The 18,171-nt window shown below is 36.7% G+C and overlaps 1 protein-coding gene and 1 long non-coding RNA gene across 3 annotated transcripts; one reads left to right on the top strand and one right to left on the bottom strand.

The window, feature by feature from the left end:
* Positions 1-624: 624 nt before the first annotated feature.
* Positions 625-2,506, top strand: LOC122842458. The gene is made up of 4 exons (XR_006372556.1): positions 625-713; positions 1,307-1,506; positions 1,685-1,872; positions 1,952-2,506. It is a non-coding gene; the product is annotated as an uncharacterized LOC122842458 (long non-coding RNA).
* A 2,378-nt stretch (positions 2,507-4,884) lies between these two features.
* LOC122842651 (gonadotropin subunit beta-2) lies at positions 4,885-13,518 on the bottom strand. 2 transcript variants are annotated; one of them, XM_044136718.1, is made up of 4 exons: positions 13,447-13,518; positions 13,075-13,166; positions 9,147-9,262; positions 4,885-5,406 (listed from the first exon to the last, which is right to left on the bottom strand). In XM_044136718.1, the coding sequence occupies exons 2-4, from the start codon at positions 13,163-13,165 to the stop codon at positions 5,173-5,175; spliced, it is 441 nt and encodes a 146-aa protein (XP_043992653.1). In that variant the 5' UTR covers position 13,166; positions 13,447-13,518; the 3' UTR covers positions 4,885-5,172. The 2 variants fall into 2 exon arrangements, with proteins under 2 accessions (XP_043992653.1, XP_043992652.1); XM_044136717.1 differs by having other exon boundaries at positions 9,147-9,268; positions 13,447-13,510.
* Positions 13,519-18,171: the final 4,653 nt, after the last annotated feature.

Raw genomic sequence — 18,171 nt, forward strand, 5'->3', positions numbered from 1 at the left:
AATCCTTTTTATGGCTTTCCAGACCCAAAAAACTGCCACAAATTACTAAAGTTTTTTGTATTGTTGTAACCATTAAACAATCTCCCCTTCAGTTCAGCCATATAAGTGGAGATACATTGATGATGTAATTATTATAAAATAACTTGCAATTAAGTATTGGCAAAGATCAATGTAATTTTCACAGGTGGCAGAGCATTGTTGTTTTCAGCTGCTGAAAGTAACTAAAAAGTTACTTTTGATGTAACTTAGTTACTTTCCATACCAATTAATCAGTAATCTAACTAAGCTACTTTTCCAAGGAGTAATCAGTAATCCGATTAAAGTGACTTTTTCAAAGAAACTATCCCATCACTGCTCCCAACTTTGCCTTTGTGCAGCCCACATAATTTTGAAATACTGTAAATTAGTATTTACAGTAACTATCTTCAATAAGCTGGCATGTAAATTCACAGGTAGCAAATTTTATTACTAAAGTCATGCTGAAAATGGATAATATTTGAGTTCAAAATTTGATCAGAGTATGACATCTGTGTTATAACTGATCTTTGTCAAATTGTATTTGCAGAATGACAAAGTGAACGCTCTTAGAAGCAAAGTATCTTTGACGTATTTCTCTCTGGTAATCTTGGCAACAAGAATTTAGGCAGGAGAAAGCAAACGATTGAAAAGGCCCATACTTTATACTCTTTGTACCTTGGAAAGCTGTTGTCTTTGTGAGTATTTATGTGATTTTCTATAGTCCTTAAAAAGTAGAGCAGTGTACACATTCTTTGGGTGTATTTTTTAAACATGTTACAGCTAAGAATGTATTTTTTTATTTCTGTTATATTTCAGTTATACAATATTTTGAATATAGAAAAAATCTAGTAAGAACTAGGAGGAGGGTCTCAGTGTGTCAATCATGCTAGTGCAAATGCTACTTCATAGCTTATAATTGCACATTTGAAGGCGTATAAACGGGTTTTCTGTAATGGTAAATTGTTTCTCCGACATTAGCACATTTAGTTGTGCTTACATGAGTCTGACTGCCAGCACCAAGATCCTCCTCCTAGATCTAATTGGTTGTTTCTGAGTGGTGGATTTCTACAGACTACAATAGTAGGTCTGTGAGGAGGTGGAGAACAATGCTATTTTCACAGATTATTTGTCACAGCATGTGACAGTTTTGACAAATATGCACAAAGAAAAGAAAAAAAAGAACATTTTTCTACATATTACAAGTCTCTATCCTGCACATTTCTGTTAATTTTTTAAATTATTTTTTTATATAAACAATGGAGTAATGTATGACTTGTTCCTGTTTCAGGGTTGAAGATGGATTACTTCAACTACTTTGAGAATTTTAATGACAATTACCTTGACTATGACTACAATGCTGTTTTTACGGAGGTTACTCCTCTCTTCCAGCCAGCTGTCATTTTAGCTGCCTCATATTTGATTGCATGGATTGTAGTATGGATAGGCTTCCCACTCACCATGCTAGCAATTTGTGCATTTCACTCACAGGTGAATAAAGACATATCCTTTCTCTTTTGAATTGCAGAGGATTCATGTCATAGTAAAGGAGGAATAACTACTTATATTGGTCTCACTTTTAATATTTAATACACCTGGCAATGTAAAAGGGGTACACCCACTATATGGTATCTAACAGACATTCTGTTGTTTTTCTGCTGAACTGCAGATTAAAGAAGAAAAAGTTGCACCAGTCTTTGTTGTCAATCTCCTACTCTCTGAGCTCATCCAAATATGCTGCTTGTTGGTCTGGATTCTAAAACCTGACAGTTATGAGGCAATCAGTATTTCTAGACTGATCTACTATGTTGGTGTGAAGGCCAGTGTTGGCTTCATGATGAGTGTTGCCCTAGAAAGGTAGATTATGTATAGAAGAAAGTTTCACAGATTAGGCACAAAGGACAAGTATTCTAATTTAACCTGTCTGTCTTTACAGGACTCTGGTCATTGCCTGGCCATTGTGGTATCGCTTCAAACGAAGCATAAAAGTCTCTGTGGGGATCTGTGCTGCAGTTTGGGTCATAAGTCTTATTGAGTCTCCTATTGCATCGTTTCTGTCTTAAGTTTACAAGCTGGTTTTAAGATCCACCTTCTTCTTTCTCTCCATTCCACTTCTCATCATTTGTCTAGTTGGGACATTTAAAGATTTATCTGCTGCTAAGTCTGTCCCTCCAAGAAAAAGACTCAGGTTAGTTGTGATTTTGGTGCTGGTGTTGATGACTTGCACAGTGTTGCTCATGTCCTTGGTCATCCAGCTCCTACAAAGTAGATTCGGATCTTCAGAAAATGTTGCTGAAAAATATCATAATGTCTCACCTGTATCATTCATTCAGTTCATTCAACATAGAGAACTGGTGGTTGAAAACCCGATTGCTTGTAAGAGTTGATTCAACATTTTGACAAAGGAAAATGGTGAACACATGTGCTACAACTGAAAATGCATGAAATGATTTTTCCTGTAACTGACTGATTAAAAAGTTGGGTTTTACAGAATGTGGTATTTAGGAAAGCTACTTATAGTTTTGCTAGAGCTTAAATGTCAATCAAAATGATATTAAAGCTGCCCCTTTTGCCATTCCATTCATTCAGTGCAGTTCTTTGTGTATAAATTGTAACAATATGTTGAAAAAGGGCAATGTTTAACTCGGCAAAAAAAATAAAAAATAGACAATCTGTAGATTCTCAGCTCTGCATTCTTTCTTCAAACATATTAGCTATTAAATAGCCCAGAATGCTAAAAGACAACAGTTCTGGAGGTTTGAAACAAAAACAAAAACTAAATCTGGTGATTCATGAGAGCAGCTGCATAGAGGCTAAAAATTCGTTGTCTCAGAAAAAAAAGTGAAAAATGGAGAATCTGTGAAATTGCAGCTTTACATTAAATTTTAAGCCTTATTAGCTGTGGAAAAACTCAAAGAAACCATGAAAAGCAGTAGTTCAGCTTTTTTGAAACCAGAACTGACAACAGCTGGTTTCAAACAACACAAGTCTAAATATTGTGTTTCATGAGAGCTGCAGGAGAGAGGCCAAAAAAGCTTTATCTCAGCAAAAGTAGTAAAAAAAAAGTCAATATGTGAATTTTCAGCACTAAGTTCAATTTCCAGCCTTATTTGCTTTGGTACAGCATAGAAATGCTGAGAAACAGTAAATCTGGTTGTTTGAAGCTGGAAGCAGTTCAAAATTTTGAGTTTTAAGCTTTTTTACTGTTAGTGACCAAAAACGCTTTATCTCAGCGAGAGAAGCCAAAAATGGACAGTTTGTGAAATTTCAGCACCACAATCAAATTTCAGCATAATTTGCTTTAGTATAACTTGGAAATGCAGTGAAGCAGTGAGATTTCATGTCTTCCAGACTCTGTCTGAGGTTGACATACATGGGTTTCTGGCTGGCTTTTTTCTTTGTGATTTGAGACACATAATAGGAAAGATACAGTTAACAGATTGAATAACAAAACAACTCTTGATTCTATGCAGTATAATTGACTGTGGTATGTTTACCAGATAGTAGATGAAACGTTTATCATGTTTCAGGACAGCACACTGCCCCGGCATCCTCTCTATTAGGACATACATAAAAATACAAAACAGGATATGATTTAGCACTTGCTGTTGAAATCATACATTTGAACAAACTGCAAAAACATGAAACATTTTTCCAAAACAAAGACTTTTTAGTATTTGTAACCAGTGAATTATGTGGTACAGGATATTATGATCTCTTTGTAAATAAAATTTAAGATCATGATTTTGACAACAGCTTCTTCTTATTGCTTGGGATGACCTTTTACCTGCTCAGACACCAGGCAACGGTATGTAGTAAAATGCAATTGTAAAATTTTTGTTTTAATTTCTTAGTTTTCCATGAAAAGCATAGGTCATAAAACTTTGACCCTTAATCTTTGATGTACTTTCCTGCTAGGTGTCAGCTCTTATCTCCAGGCCATCTGCTCCCCAGCTCAGCACGGTTCCTGTTGCTAACATCACTTAAAGGCACACACACACACACACACATACTCTAAGAGCAGACATAATTTCTTACAGTCCTAAGTATTTATATTTGTAAATAACATAAAAACATTCGATTCCCGGCCCGGGGTCTTTCTGAATGGAGTTTGCATGTTCTCCCTGTGCATGGTGGGTTCTCTCCGGGTTCTCCGGCTTCCTCCCACAGTCCAAAAACATGACTGTCAGGTTTATTGGTTTCTCTAAATTCTCCCTAGGTGTGAGTGTGTGTGTGTGAATGGTTGTTAGGGTTAGGGTTAAGTCTTTGTGTTGTCCTGCGACAGACTGGCAACCTGTCCAGGGTGTACCCCGCCTCTCGCCCGGAACGCAGCTGGAGATAGGCACCAGCAACCCTCCCGACCCCATTAGGGAAGAAGGGTGTACAGAAAATGGATGGATGGATGAATAACATAAAAACCTGTCACTAGGAAAAACAGATTTTTTTTTTTAATGTTCATCTGTTTTCTGGGATATAAAGGTGTACATGCAGCATCTGTCCCCCAACTACCACCATCACTTTGTGGCTCATTAGCAACTTTTAACCTTGACCCCACACTTGTTGTATCCATAAAAAGGTACTGACCTAATTTAATAGGGTGGCTGTGGCTCAGTGGAAATGATTCTGAAAACCAGAAGGTTGTGAGTTTGATCCAGGATTCATATTTTCAAGGGTTGAGCTGCAGTTTTTACTGATCAGACTTGATGATTAAATATTCACTGTGATCTCTTCTTGAACCTGAAATCATCAAACCATTGATAAAATGGGTTATGCAATGTAACTTATACTTACATCGTATAAGTTTATTCATGTTAAATAGATTTTGCAGAGTGAGTTAAGTTTCAATTTTGTCAAATAATGCAGCAATGCAAGCTTGTTGTAATTTTTTAATTGTAATGGCAACATTTACATTTACGCTGTGTTTTTTTTCTCCAAAAAAATCTGGAATCATTGGGATGAAGGTGATATTTTTTATATGCTCTGGTAGTTGCTTGAATGTATATGTAAGTCTAGAACTATTCCATAGTTTTCCTCTTTAACTTTTAGTTTGAAAAGTTTTTTCTTGAATTCATTTCTCTGCAATCTGCTGTTTCTGAGCTAAACAACATACAAATTATATACACAATAATGTCAAGCATAGGCATTTATTATGCAAGATTAGTGGTAAAATGGGATGTTATTGATGCAGAAGTCAGGCTGCAGGCTCTCGAAGGTGCAGTCAGACGTGGCCATGGCACAGCCGCCACAGTGGCACCTCAAAGCAACTGGGTAGGTGACGACAGGGTCAACGCCAGGCAAACAGTCAGGAAACTCAAATGTCTTGTAGTACAATTCCCCATATGTGCACACATGCTGATACGCTTTGCTAAACAGTAACTTCCTGTTGGGATCCTGGAAAAAAGCAAATGGAAAAACAGGTGCTACACTGAGACTTTCAAAAAGGGGTCATGGAAAGTTGGTGGAAGTGATGGCCTAGTTTATGAAGTCAACTCAAACCAATTCCGAAATCTCTCCAACTGAAGTCTGTTTCTCTATGACCATGTCATGATGGTCCTGACATGATAACAGCTTGATTTCCAGGCAGCAGAGAAGATGCTTCACAGTAGCATGGCCTGAATGACACAATCAGCTGTTGGCAAGCACCTCTAATCTAAATCATTCTCATTTGCTCCTCTTTTAATCATTTACCTAACCCTGCCCTTCATTTGCCAAAGCCCCATTTCAATTGTTCTAAGATTTGGGTTATAATCTACTTCTGTTGGTAATAGTTTCTAAAAACAATACAGTACATAGTTGTTATGATTTTGCATTATAGCAACTGTCAGCTATCACTAGCTTCTTTTCCATTAACCATAGAATTGCACAAATTGAAATTACAAACATATATATATATATATATATATATATATATATATATATATATATATATATATATATATATATATATATATATAATATATATATTAAGGTTGATTGAACTATAGTAAATGAGTTGAATCAACCTTAATAAATTATATTGAGCCAACACATTTGCTGACATTTTTAATGGAAACATGTCAAGTCAGAAAAAAACTCACATTTTGGTAAAATGTGCAGACAACGATTTTCGCTCTGTTGTAAAGCAAATGCAGCTGTTGCCATGTTTTACATCACCAAACTAAACTGCCTACTCTAAAAGCATTTTGAGCTACATGTCATGATTATAAAGGACATGTAAGTTTAAAGAAATGTTCTAAATCATAGAGAACATCAGAAAGCCCACACTGAAACTGAAAGACAGCTTTAAATGACGTTTGAATTTAAATTGTACCAGCGGATGGATTATTATTTGCAGCAGTGAATAAAATGATTCACTCTCCACTGATAGCAAGATGTTTTCTCAATATCACCTGAGAAGAAATTTAGTGGTTATGAAAGAAAAGCAGGGCATTTTTTGCATGAATAATAGCTGCTAGCCAGCTACAGTCTCTTAAAGCAACATTGTCTCTGTGAACAAATTGCTCAAAATGCATTGATGACGTAATTTCTGTTTTTGAAATAAACCTAATTTATTTTAAGGCAAAAACAATGAAACCATGACTTGTTCTCATGAAAAATCCAGGACTTGTATAGATTTGTACTTTATGAATTCTGCTCATGTCATTCTAAGTTGTTTGTGCCCAACTTATATTCTTTTTATGCTGTTTTAACTTTTAAACATCTAAAAAAAAAAAAACACCAAAATACTTCCACTTTTATAGTCAGTACAGTATGCATTGACTGTAACATACTGTACATTCAGTGCATGTTTTGTGCTAGAGTAGGGTGCCAAAACGATAGTGGAAAAATTATTGTCTTGGAAAATAAAACTTTCACTTATTGACTGGGAAGAATGAGCTGATAATGAAGGTTTCTGAGCAAGTGTTATACTTACACTGTAAAAAATGAACTTAGGGGGTTATCAGATTAACTAAAGAATATTATGTACTTTTAACTAAATAATTTTATGTTTCAAACAAAACATGATACAATCATGTTGGATAAACAAAAATTTCAACAACTTCACGTTTATGAAATTGTATCATGTTGAGATAACATGATTCATTATAGTCAGACTGATATAGTGCTGAAGCCGAGTGAGATCATAGGATATCACGCGAGTTCACGTGAGACAATCATTTTGAGAAACGTATTCAAGTTGAGTTAATGTGATTCAATTTAGTCAGATTCATTTCCCTCCGAAGAGGATCTAGCGAGATCAGGCGATCGCGAGAGATTATGAGACATAACTGTTTTGCGCCTGGGAAAACTTCAAAGCTGTTTTAGTTACACATGAAACTATAGATATTAGTTTTTCTCTGCAGGATACTATTGTCATTTAAGAACTGCACTGTAACAGTTCTTAAATTTCTTTCAGCATTTAAGAACTGTAAAAAAACCTCTTTTTTGTGAAAAAAGACTTTTTTAAAGAAAAGTCTTTGAATTACCGTAATTAAATCATGGAAAGAATTTTCACACTATTAATTAGCTTTCTTTCAGCATGAAGCATGTTTGTTGAGCTAACTTAATTTTCATGAGTTGGATCAACTTAATAAGTAGTGTGAAGGTACCACTGTAACATAAGTTGGTTTCTCTAGTATGCTGTAGCTGTGCAGGTGGTTAGCACACTGCACGTTTGGAGTCCTTAGTCCTTGATGCAGATGTTGCTGGTTCGACTCCCAGTCCTTTGCCATGTCCTCACCCTGTCTGCCTACTGTCTCAAAAAAATATGAGCCACTAGCGCCGCAAAAACTCTTTGAAGAAAGAAAAAAAAAGTTGGTTTTAACTAAATTGCCATTAATCTTATTCAAGTAAATTATTTGGTCCAAAGCATTGCAAATTAGTTGGGCTGGCTCTTTTAAATTACATTGGGTCCAACTATAGTAAATGAGTTGAATCAACCTTAATAAATTATATTGAGCCAACACATTTGCTTTAAATTGGAATAACTATAATATATTAAGTTGAGTCAACACAATTGCTTTACATTGGAATAACCTTAATAAATTAAGTTGACCTAACACATTTGCTTTAAATGGGAGTAACAGAATTACATGGTGCTGAAATAAAGCAAAGTAATCAAGTGGAAAACATTTCCATGATTTTTTTATGTTCATCCAAAGAGGTATTTTTTTCAGTGTATGGAACTGATAATGAAGGGTTCAGTGAAGATGTTTTTTCTTCTTTTTCCAACCGAAACTCTTTTGAATCAAGTTTGATTTAGGGACGGAGGTATCAATTAACCAGAGACGGGAGAAATTGGGAGAAACTCTACAGGAGAGAGATGGGTGGAAGGCACTCATAAGAAATGTGACTGATAAAGAAAAGGAGAATTGTATGTGTTACGTTTCACTTCTTCTTTCTTCTTCTCTCCTACTTTTTTTTTCTCACCTGCTGATCTCTTACTGATTTTCTAAATAAAATATCTTAAGACAAATGCACATTTCTCTCATTGATTCAGTGTATCTCTCTTTATGAAAATGAAAAAGAATTTTCCTAAACAATTTCTAGTCTGAATTTTCTGTACTAATAGCTGTTGCATGTACAAATATCTTTAATAACTGATTAGATGGTATAATGAAGCTGGAGCTGCTGCATGCACCTCAAAAAGTACACAGTTTCACCCCTAAACCAGTTTATATTAGACACAGTATGTTTTCAATAATAAGAAAAATGTTCAGCTTTATAGATAAATACTATAAGAAATAGTGTACTACTTCGGCCAAGTTTGATAAACATACAGTCTTAACTTGTGTAAATTAAAGTTGGGAAAAAAAACAATAAAACATAATTCTTGTTTTCACAAAAGAACCTAAAATCTATGCACTTCATTCTGGAAGTAGATTGGTATAATTAAAAATCTCCAAAGCTAACAATGTATGCAAAGTTTTGAAAGGGAATAGAAAACTGGTTTTCAGTTTATTGTCTAAGAAAAATTGGAGCCCTCTTTTATTTTTTGGTTTACCCAACCTGTATGAATTTAAGATGAAATCCTTTCATGGATCTCCTGCAATACCACAACAGTCTCTCCAAATAGTAAATGAGCAGGCTTGACACTCTTCCATTTCATTTCAATTTCTAGTTTTTTGTTTTGAACTTCAATCACCACCCACCTTGGTGGTGCAGTATCCACTGCAGATGGTTGTTTCCACTCTGTGGCAGCGAGAGCAGCCTCTCTTCTCCAGAGATATTGTCTGGTTGATGAGCTGGCAGCGTGGAAGCTGGAAGGCTGTTGCTAACAGAAAAAAGGTCACTCACTCGTCACAGATTCTTCTTTGTGCTTTTCTCACCAAATGACATTAAACGACTGTTTAACGACCGTAGGTAACGACTGTTGCTCTAGAAATCTTCATATCAGAATACCCAGGAATGTTTTGGCCACCTTGATCCAAAACATTCCTCCACATGCAATGAGAATCTTTAGGACTAGATTTGGAGTTTAATTTATCTGGAGATTTTTCTCCTAATAATTTCAAACCATTTTCTCATTAGATTTTAAAATAAATCTAAAGGTGAACTTTAAGTGTTTTTTTTTCTCACTTTGATTTATAATACATTGTAGCATAATCAATGTTAATAAATATATGGTTGTCTTTATCTTCAGTCTTTTGAATTCACAGTAACATAGTGAATCTGAATGACCAGAAATTAACTTCTGCTGTCCTGGTGGGAATTTTCATACATGTTACAGTAACCTGAATACTCTATGTCACCACGTTAAACCTTTTATCCAAAGAAGAGCAGCCCTGCACAATTATACAAAATCTTAAGGAATAATGAGTGACAGTCTGATGACAACACACAAAAGTGTGTTTGTGTGGTAATGTGGCCTCGTTTTTCCTTTTTGAGTTAAATTTATGTTCTTTATATTTGTTGTTTATTGTTTGTTATATGTCCCACATTTGACAAAACACAAACAAACAAGCACACAATAAACAATGTCAAACAGACCACAACACACACTGTGCAACATGATGGTGGTTGCATCATAATGTGGAGTAAGATCATGATGCAGGGGTTCAGTTTTTGATTCTAGTGAGTTGTATGCAAATCAACTAAAGAATAACATCATAAAAGGAAATTCAAAGTTCTGGAATATCCCAAACTGTATTAGAAAAACAGTTTCTTCAGTCAGAGCTGCCAGGATTTTTGTGTTTTGCATGTCATCATTAAAACCATCATCATTATTGCATTGAACCTGGGTCTTCCGCTTTCATCCTCCCCATTCTACAACCGCACTTCAACATAGAAGGCCCTAACCAAACAGAGGCGAGGATTACAGTTTCTAAGGACCAGACTTATGGATACAAACCGAGAGAGGTGGATCCAGCAGCAGTTGGAGATGGCCCAGAAGGATTTAAATGAGGATGTTGAGACCTTGCCTTCTCCACTGCTGCTGGAGGAACAAGGACTGGAGTCAGATTATGATCAGCTGAAGAACGTGTTGCTCACCCCTCAACAGGATTACTTCACCCCTTCATCAATCACTATGATGGTTTCAACTGACTTTTCCCAGGTGCATCAGAACAATCCACCACACCCACAGCCTCCTTATCTTCGTCTGCTCCAGCTTCCACATGTCTCGCAGTTAAGGTCTCAGTGTCTCCTGCTGAAGTAGCAGCCCTTGCCACCCCAGTAAGAGGGTTCTTTGGCCCTTCTCACAGTGACTCCTTGGCTCCTTCCAGTGACTCCCCGGCTCCTCCTGCCGGCCCCTTTGAGCCTTTTGCCAGTTCCAGCCAGTCTTCCTTCCAAGGTCAAAGCTCCTCTGTCGTCGCCGCCTTCCAAGACCCGAGCTCCTCCATGGATCTGCCTCCTGCGCTGCCGCCATCCTCCAAACCCGCCTCCAGCACCATCGATGGTCTCCATACCCGCTTCCAAGGGTCCGCCTCCTTCATCACCGCCCATCGGACTCCTTGCAGCAGGCCCCACCCTGACCCACTTATTTGAGACTGAGTTTATTTTGTTTTGTTTTCCTTGTGCTTTTCCTTGAACTCTGGCCCCCAGTTCGGCCCAGCCTGGTTGGCTTGTTTTGTGTGTTTGGATTTTTGGGGGGGCGTCTGGTAGCCAGCCTTGGAGGGGGAATACTGTAAGGATTTGTTTTTTCTGTGTATTAATTTAAGTTTTTGTGTTCAGTTGAGTCGCTGTGTGGTCCTGTCTACACTTTGATGCTCCCAGCTGTTTTTTGTGTTCCCTGATTACTCCTTGTGTATTTAATCCCACCTAATCTGCTCCTTGTATATACTGTCATTTGTTGTGTCAGCCTGTGTCTCCCCAGTCTCTGCTTTTTTGTTATTCCAATTGCTACTAGTTCTGAGCTCCTAGCCTTCTGCTCACCTGTGCTGCCTGGATTTTGTATTTTGTATGTCATCATTAAAACCATCATCATTTTAGCATTGAACCTGGGTCCTCCGCTTTGTAATAGAAAATTTTATTTTTAGCCTTATTTCATTTTTGATGGAACTGATGATACTTTGTTATCATTTATTTTTTGTGTTTTGTAATTTCTGCAAGATGTGTTTTTTTCCATTGAAGAAGTTTCCTGATAATGTTTAGATGTTTCCAGAGCTGTGATAGCAGAAGAGATCTGAAGACATCTTGAGTAAAAATCTTGATCTCAAAATTGTCTTAAAGGACTGACCTGTGAAAATGTAGATGTACCCTTGTATGACCCTGCCCCCACGAGTAACTGACAAAGAAGAATTAGAAGTTTCTCCTACTCTCTTTCCTGCCACAAAACATCCCCTCCAAGAGGTGAGGGATAGTTCATGAGGTGGGGGTAAGGATTGTATCTGTGGTCCATTTGGAAATAGAGATCAGACTTTGGATGGGTCTTTGCTTTGCTGTGACTATATGATGATGTGATGTGTGTCAATAAGGGCTTTTCTCCTGACTGCTCTCAGTGAGATGGGTCTTTGAATGCTTTTGCCTTTGAATAAAGAAACTTAAAGACAAAGATTTATCTTTCTCTACTTATTGAAACACAATGTCATTCCTTAATAAAAAAAAATTCTATAACAGCTTCAATAATTTTGAATTTGAATGTGGACAGATAGCCTTACAGTCTGAGAGATTTTGAAAACTTTGGCAGACTGAACAAATATTATCTAGACATGGGAGGAAGATGGACTCCCGTTAAATAAGACTGAATGTTGGAAATGAATAAAAATTGTTGAGAAGATGTTAGTCTAAGTGTGTGAAAATGTTGCAAGATATTTATGTCTGACAGCTGCAGCTGATACAGAAAGCTGCTGCTGGCGTTCTCACTAAAGGTAGAGCACATTACTCCAACTCTAAAGTCCCTACACTGGCTACCTGTATCTCAGAGATACAGGTAGCCAGTTTATAAACTTTAAACTTTAAAATGTTTATAAATCACTGAGCGGTTTAGCACCACAGTACATTAAAGATCCTCTCAGGTCTTCTTCTTCTGGTTCTGCTCTGCATCCCCAGAACCAGAACCAAACATGGAGAAGCAGCATTCAGCTTCTATGCACCACAAATCTGGAACAAATTTTCAGAAAACTGCAAGACTGCTGAAACATTGAGTGCCTTTAAATCTAGACTAGAAACCCATCTGTTTAGAGTTGCCTTTAAGAATGATCAATTAAAAATTTAATGATGGTAGTTGACTATATGTAATCTTTTGATTGTTGTTTCCATGTTGCATTGTGTTTTTTGAGTTTTTATGATGTAAAGAACTTTGAAATGCCTTGTTGCTAAAATGTGCTATACAAATAAAATTTGATTGATTGATTGATTATGAATTTTTTGTTATTATTATTTGAGATGTGTTTGTTTTTCAGTTGAATTGTGCAGAATATGTGTCTCATTGCATGTAGAAAAAGTTTGGGACAAATTTCTTACGTCATAAAAACCTAGCATTTCAACAGAGATGTGTACATTTTTGAAGGCTATATCCATCACATATTCTCTCACAGTGTCTTTGAAACCCAAATGAGACCTAAACGTCATAAAACATTTTGTCTTCTACCTTCTATTAAAAAAATAATGTTCTTGTATTACAATTATTATAAAGATTACCTGTTGGGGCCAAGGACCAAATGAATAAAGAGGCTCCCAGGAACAAACACACCATCAGTGAGAACTTCACTCTCTTCTCCTGAGCCATCATCCTGAAAGAAAAAATACACTGAGTATTTAATTTTTAGTAAATATTTTCACCATCTCATTTTAAGTATTAAGCAATATCTTATTAAAATATTAATGTACATTTTTGACCCTTTACTTTCTGAAAGTACAGGGTTTGGTAACAAATGTACAAATAATTTAAAACAAAGTCCATAACCTAATCTTAAAATGAAACTTGGCATTCTCTTTTTGCCACTTCTTCACATTGTGAATTAACAGACATTAATATAAATCACTCAGCTAAGAATAGCAGCACAGACTTACCTCCTGGGTGTCTTCAGGCAGTGTGATGGGAAAAACAATCCTGATCTGATTTTATACAACAGAGATGAGTTTATCGGATCAACTCTGATTTCCTGATTTTAGGTACAAGGACGGAACATTTTTAAAACCTTTGTTCATCCCAGGGATCGATTTCTCATTTAATCATTTCTACATCCTGGTACACCAAGTATCAGGATTAAGAACTGAGCCTTGCTCAAGGACACTGGGACTGTAGCAGAGCCCCTAGGGCTTCAGATCAAACTGATGTTGATACACTGAAAAAGAATAAATTTAGGGGGTTATCATATTAACAAAAGAATATCATGTACGTTTAACTAAATAATTTCATGTTTTAAACAAAAACATGATATAATCATGTTGGATAAACAAGAAATTCAACAACTTAACATTTATGAAATTTAATCATGTTGAGATAACATGATTCATTATAGTCAGACCGATCTTGTGCTGAAGCCGAGTGAGATCACAGGATATCACACAAGACCACGCGAGAGAATCTTTTTTTTTCTCAATTTGAATAACATGTATTTAAGTTGAGATAAATTGATTCAATTTAGTCAGATTCAGTTCCCTCCGAATAGGGTCTAGCGAGATCAGGGGATCACGCAATATTATGGACAATCACGCAACATCATTTTTTTGCGCCTGGGAAAACTTCAAAGCGGTTTTAGTTACGCATTAAACTATAGATATTTGTTATTCTCTGCTGGGCACTATTGGCATTTAAGAACTGTAAAGAAAGTCTTTGACTTTGAAAAAAAAAATGCATTTGAATTAACGTAATTAAATCATGGAAAGGATTTCCACACGATTAATTAGCTTTCTTTCAGCATGAAGTATGTTTGTCGAGCTAATTTAATTTTCTTGTGTTGGATCAACTTAATAAGTAGTGTGAAGGTACCACAGTAACATAAGTTGGTGTCTCAGGCATGCTGTGGTGGCACAGGGGGTTAGCACGCTGCACGTTTGGAGGCCTTAGTCCTCGCTGGTTCAACTCCCAGTCCTGACGACCTTTGCTGTATGTCTTCACCCTGTCTGCCTACTGTCTCACAATAAACATGAGCCAATAGCGCTGCAAAAACTCTTTGGAGAAAAAAAAAAGTTGGTAATTAACCCTAAGAGTAAATTATTTGACTAATTTACTGTTAGTCAAGTAAATTATTTGGTCCAAAGCATTGCAACTTAGTTGGGCTGGCTCTTTTAAATTACATTGGGTCCAACTATAGTAAATGAATTGAACCAACCTTAATAAAGTAAATTGGAATAACCATAATAATTTAAATTGAGCCAGCAATTAATTGAATGACCATAATAAATTAAGTTGAGCCAACTCATTTGATTTCGAATCAACCATAGAATAACCATAATAACATAAGTTGACTCCCGGTTCTGGCAACCTTTGCCACATGTCCTCACCCTGTCTGCCTACTGTCTCAAATAAATACGAGCCACTAGCACCGCAAAAACTCTTCGGAGGAAAAAAAAAAGTTGGTTTCAACTTTATTGCCTTTAATCTTATTCAAGTAAATTATTTGGTCCAAAGCATTGCAAATTAGTTGGGCTGGCTCTATGAAATTGCATTGGATCCAACTATAGTCAATGAGTTGAATCAACCTTAATAAATTAGATTGAGCCAACACATTTGCTTTAAATTAGAATAACCAATATATATTAAGTTCAGCCAACACGTTTGATTTAGAATCAACCATAGAATAACCATAATAACATAAGTTGAGCCAACACAATTGCTTTATATTGGAATAACCTTAATAAATTAAGTTGACCTAACACATTTGCTTTAAATAGGAGTAACAGAATTACATGGTGCTGAAATAAAGCAAAGTAATCAGGTGGAAAACCTTCATCCAAAGAGGTATTTTTTTCAGTGTAGGTCCACTAAATCCTATGGCACAAACGTTGGCATCTTAATGTTATCTGTTGGACATCATCATCTTGTCCAGGCACGTGCAGGGGGGGGGCGAAGGGGGCTGGAGCCCCGGCCCTTTTTATCCGTGATGCCCCTAGTGCCCTTTTTGAATGTTTTTTTTTTTTATATATATTTTTTTTATTTTTAATCTGCATGTCAGAAAGCCTGTTTGTGCCCCTCAGCAATAATATTTAGCTAAATATAAGTTAGCAAAATAAACTAGACTGGCTGCCCTCAGTCTAATAATGACTCTCAGAGCCTCCATGTTGTTCACACTCTGGGTCCATGGTAAGGGAGGGGGGGGGGGGGGGGGGGCGCTGTGTCCTCTAACTATCAAATTATGGGCAAGAATATTTTTTATACATTGGTTTGTGAATAAAAACGTAGGTCTGATGTTGACGTTAAAAAAACTGTATATTTTTATAATCGTCCTTGCAATAGCGGGACAAAACCCACCTCGCCCCTAAACACAGAAATGCTTCAGGTGCAGAGAAAACTTCTGACTTTAACTTAATCATTCTGCTAAAACCCTGGTTCACTACAGGCAGCTTGAGTCGGTCCACCGCAAGTCGCAACGCAGCTCAAAGCCCCGGTACCCCCCGGTACCACCTGCTGACTGTTTGCTCTGCTTCTCCTTAATGTCATACCAGGCGGTTTAAAGCCGCTGCTGACGGGATCTGGGCTGGAGGTTCCCGGCTGAAGAAGTTATTGCAGAACCTTAAGTGTTAAAGGAAGATTCGGCCCAGAGCATTTGGGCCGAATCTCGGGGCCGAATTCACAAAATAAACATCAGAGAAAATATTGTAGCAATAAATAGAATCGCAGCAAAAAGCCAAACATGCCACAATGAAATGAATCAAAATGTCTCCAAAGCATCGGCGGACTGACAGGGGCCACCGGGGGATTCCAGGTAGATTCCAGGTAGATTCCAGAGATGTGTATCGCAGCAGCCGGTCAAAGGTAACATGGGGCCTTAGACAGAACCCCCCTCCCTCCGGAACCATCCTACTAAGAACCTCAGCATCACTAACATGTTTAAATATTAATAAGGTGAATCTGTGAGAGGGAGACCAGGTTTATTGGCCGAGTTTAAAATCCATCACTGATTATTGGTTGTTTGCTGTGATGTATTTGTGAACAAACCTAATTCAAAGACAAAGATTACACCATATTGTAGCCATGGTAACAACAATCAAACTATCAAGATGATTCTTTAAACTTCTACAAAGTAAACATCCTAATTAAATCCTAAATGTACTATTTATTTTTTTCAGCTGAATGTATTAAATAAAATTTAGTAACATTGTCATTCTCTATAAATGATGCTATAGGTTTAGATCTATGCCCTGTCTTATAATTTCTAGGGGCCCCTGAGTGTCTGGAGGCCCCTGAATGGCCCCAACCAGCAGCTACTGAGTTTTCTTTGCCTTGATATTCCAGTCTTATAATTCTAGGTCTCAGAGTTGCTAACATCAAACCCTTTGAGCTTTTTTTGATCTATAAAGCAGACTGCTGCCAGGTTGTTCTAGAGGTTAAATAGATATTATAAGGGCTTAATTAGTAAAATGGCAGCATATTTGCTTATTTCATAACTTTATAACCAGAGGCCTTCTCTTCTCTCTGGTCTGTTTAACAGCTACAGTCTCAGATCAACTCAGACCTCCAGGACTGTCAGCAGCAGAAGCAGAAACTTTATACCTGTTGGGGAAAATATAGATCATATTTGCTTTGCATTTCCCTGGATGTAGTAGCATAGTAGGATCCAATTAGATTCTTGATTAATATGGGTTGTTGCTATGTTTTTGTTCAATGTGCCCCTTTTTTAAATTTGAGCCCCTGCCCCTCCATAGGTCTCTGTTCCTGTCCCATTTGGGGAAGCGATTAGGTTTTCCTAATTTTCAACCAGGCGGACCGGGTTCGACTATCGGTATGGGAATTAAAATTTTCCGTTTCAGTTTACCCTGATCGAAGCGGGTGCCTGATCCCATTTTATAACAAACGTGCATGAGATAAATTGATTTTATAATACTGATTATGTAGTTATAGTATTCAGTATTATTAATCATTATTTCATGAACTTCAAAAACATTACACAACTGCTACTTTCGCTGCGATATTAAATAATGTTATGTTGGAAAAGAACAGGATGTAGATAGTAACGGTAATTGTTAATCACCTGGAGAGTTAATCCTCTTTTATCTTGAAACGATCGCCCTGACAGGCTTCCCGTTTGGCTTTGTTAACTTTAGATTTTGATCCTCTTGTTTAGAGCGTCCTGAATGGATGAGTGCGTTTGGAATTGGTTTTAAATAACACGTTACATGAGTTAGAGTTCTTTAAACCTTCCGCCTGAGGTTCGTCTTTATTACAAAAAATACTGTCTTTGCGGGTGAATGAAAAGAATATAGATTTTCTGTATTCGCTAGATTTTACAGAGCTATTATTTTCAAACTTACTTAGAATAGGAATATTAAAAAAAAACAAAAAAAAAAACAATTTTTGTGTTTAGGATCGCATGTAACAAACAGAAAAGTAGATCGAGAGAGAAAATTTTATTTTATTGTCCAGGATTCAAACGCACTTTTTACATACACATTTATTCCAATACATCTAATATTGTTTCAGTTTTTATGAACTCCTTTAAATGACCAAAATCGCAATCAAATAAACATTAACTAATAGTTGTTTATAAAATGTAACAGATTTGTACGTGGATATGTACGTATATTCACGTACGTATATGTCAGAAACAGAGCGTGACGTATCGGAAGTGGTGA

Source organism: Gambusia affinis, linkage group LG13, assembly GCF_019740435.1.
Source record: "Gambusia affinis linkage group LG13, SWU_Gaff_1.0, whole genome shotgun sequence".
Taxonomy (NCBI): Eukaryota; Metazoa; Chordata; class Actinopteri; order Cyprinodontiformes; family Poeciliidae; genus Gambusia; species Gambusia affinis.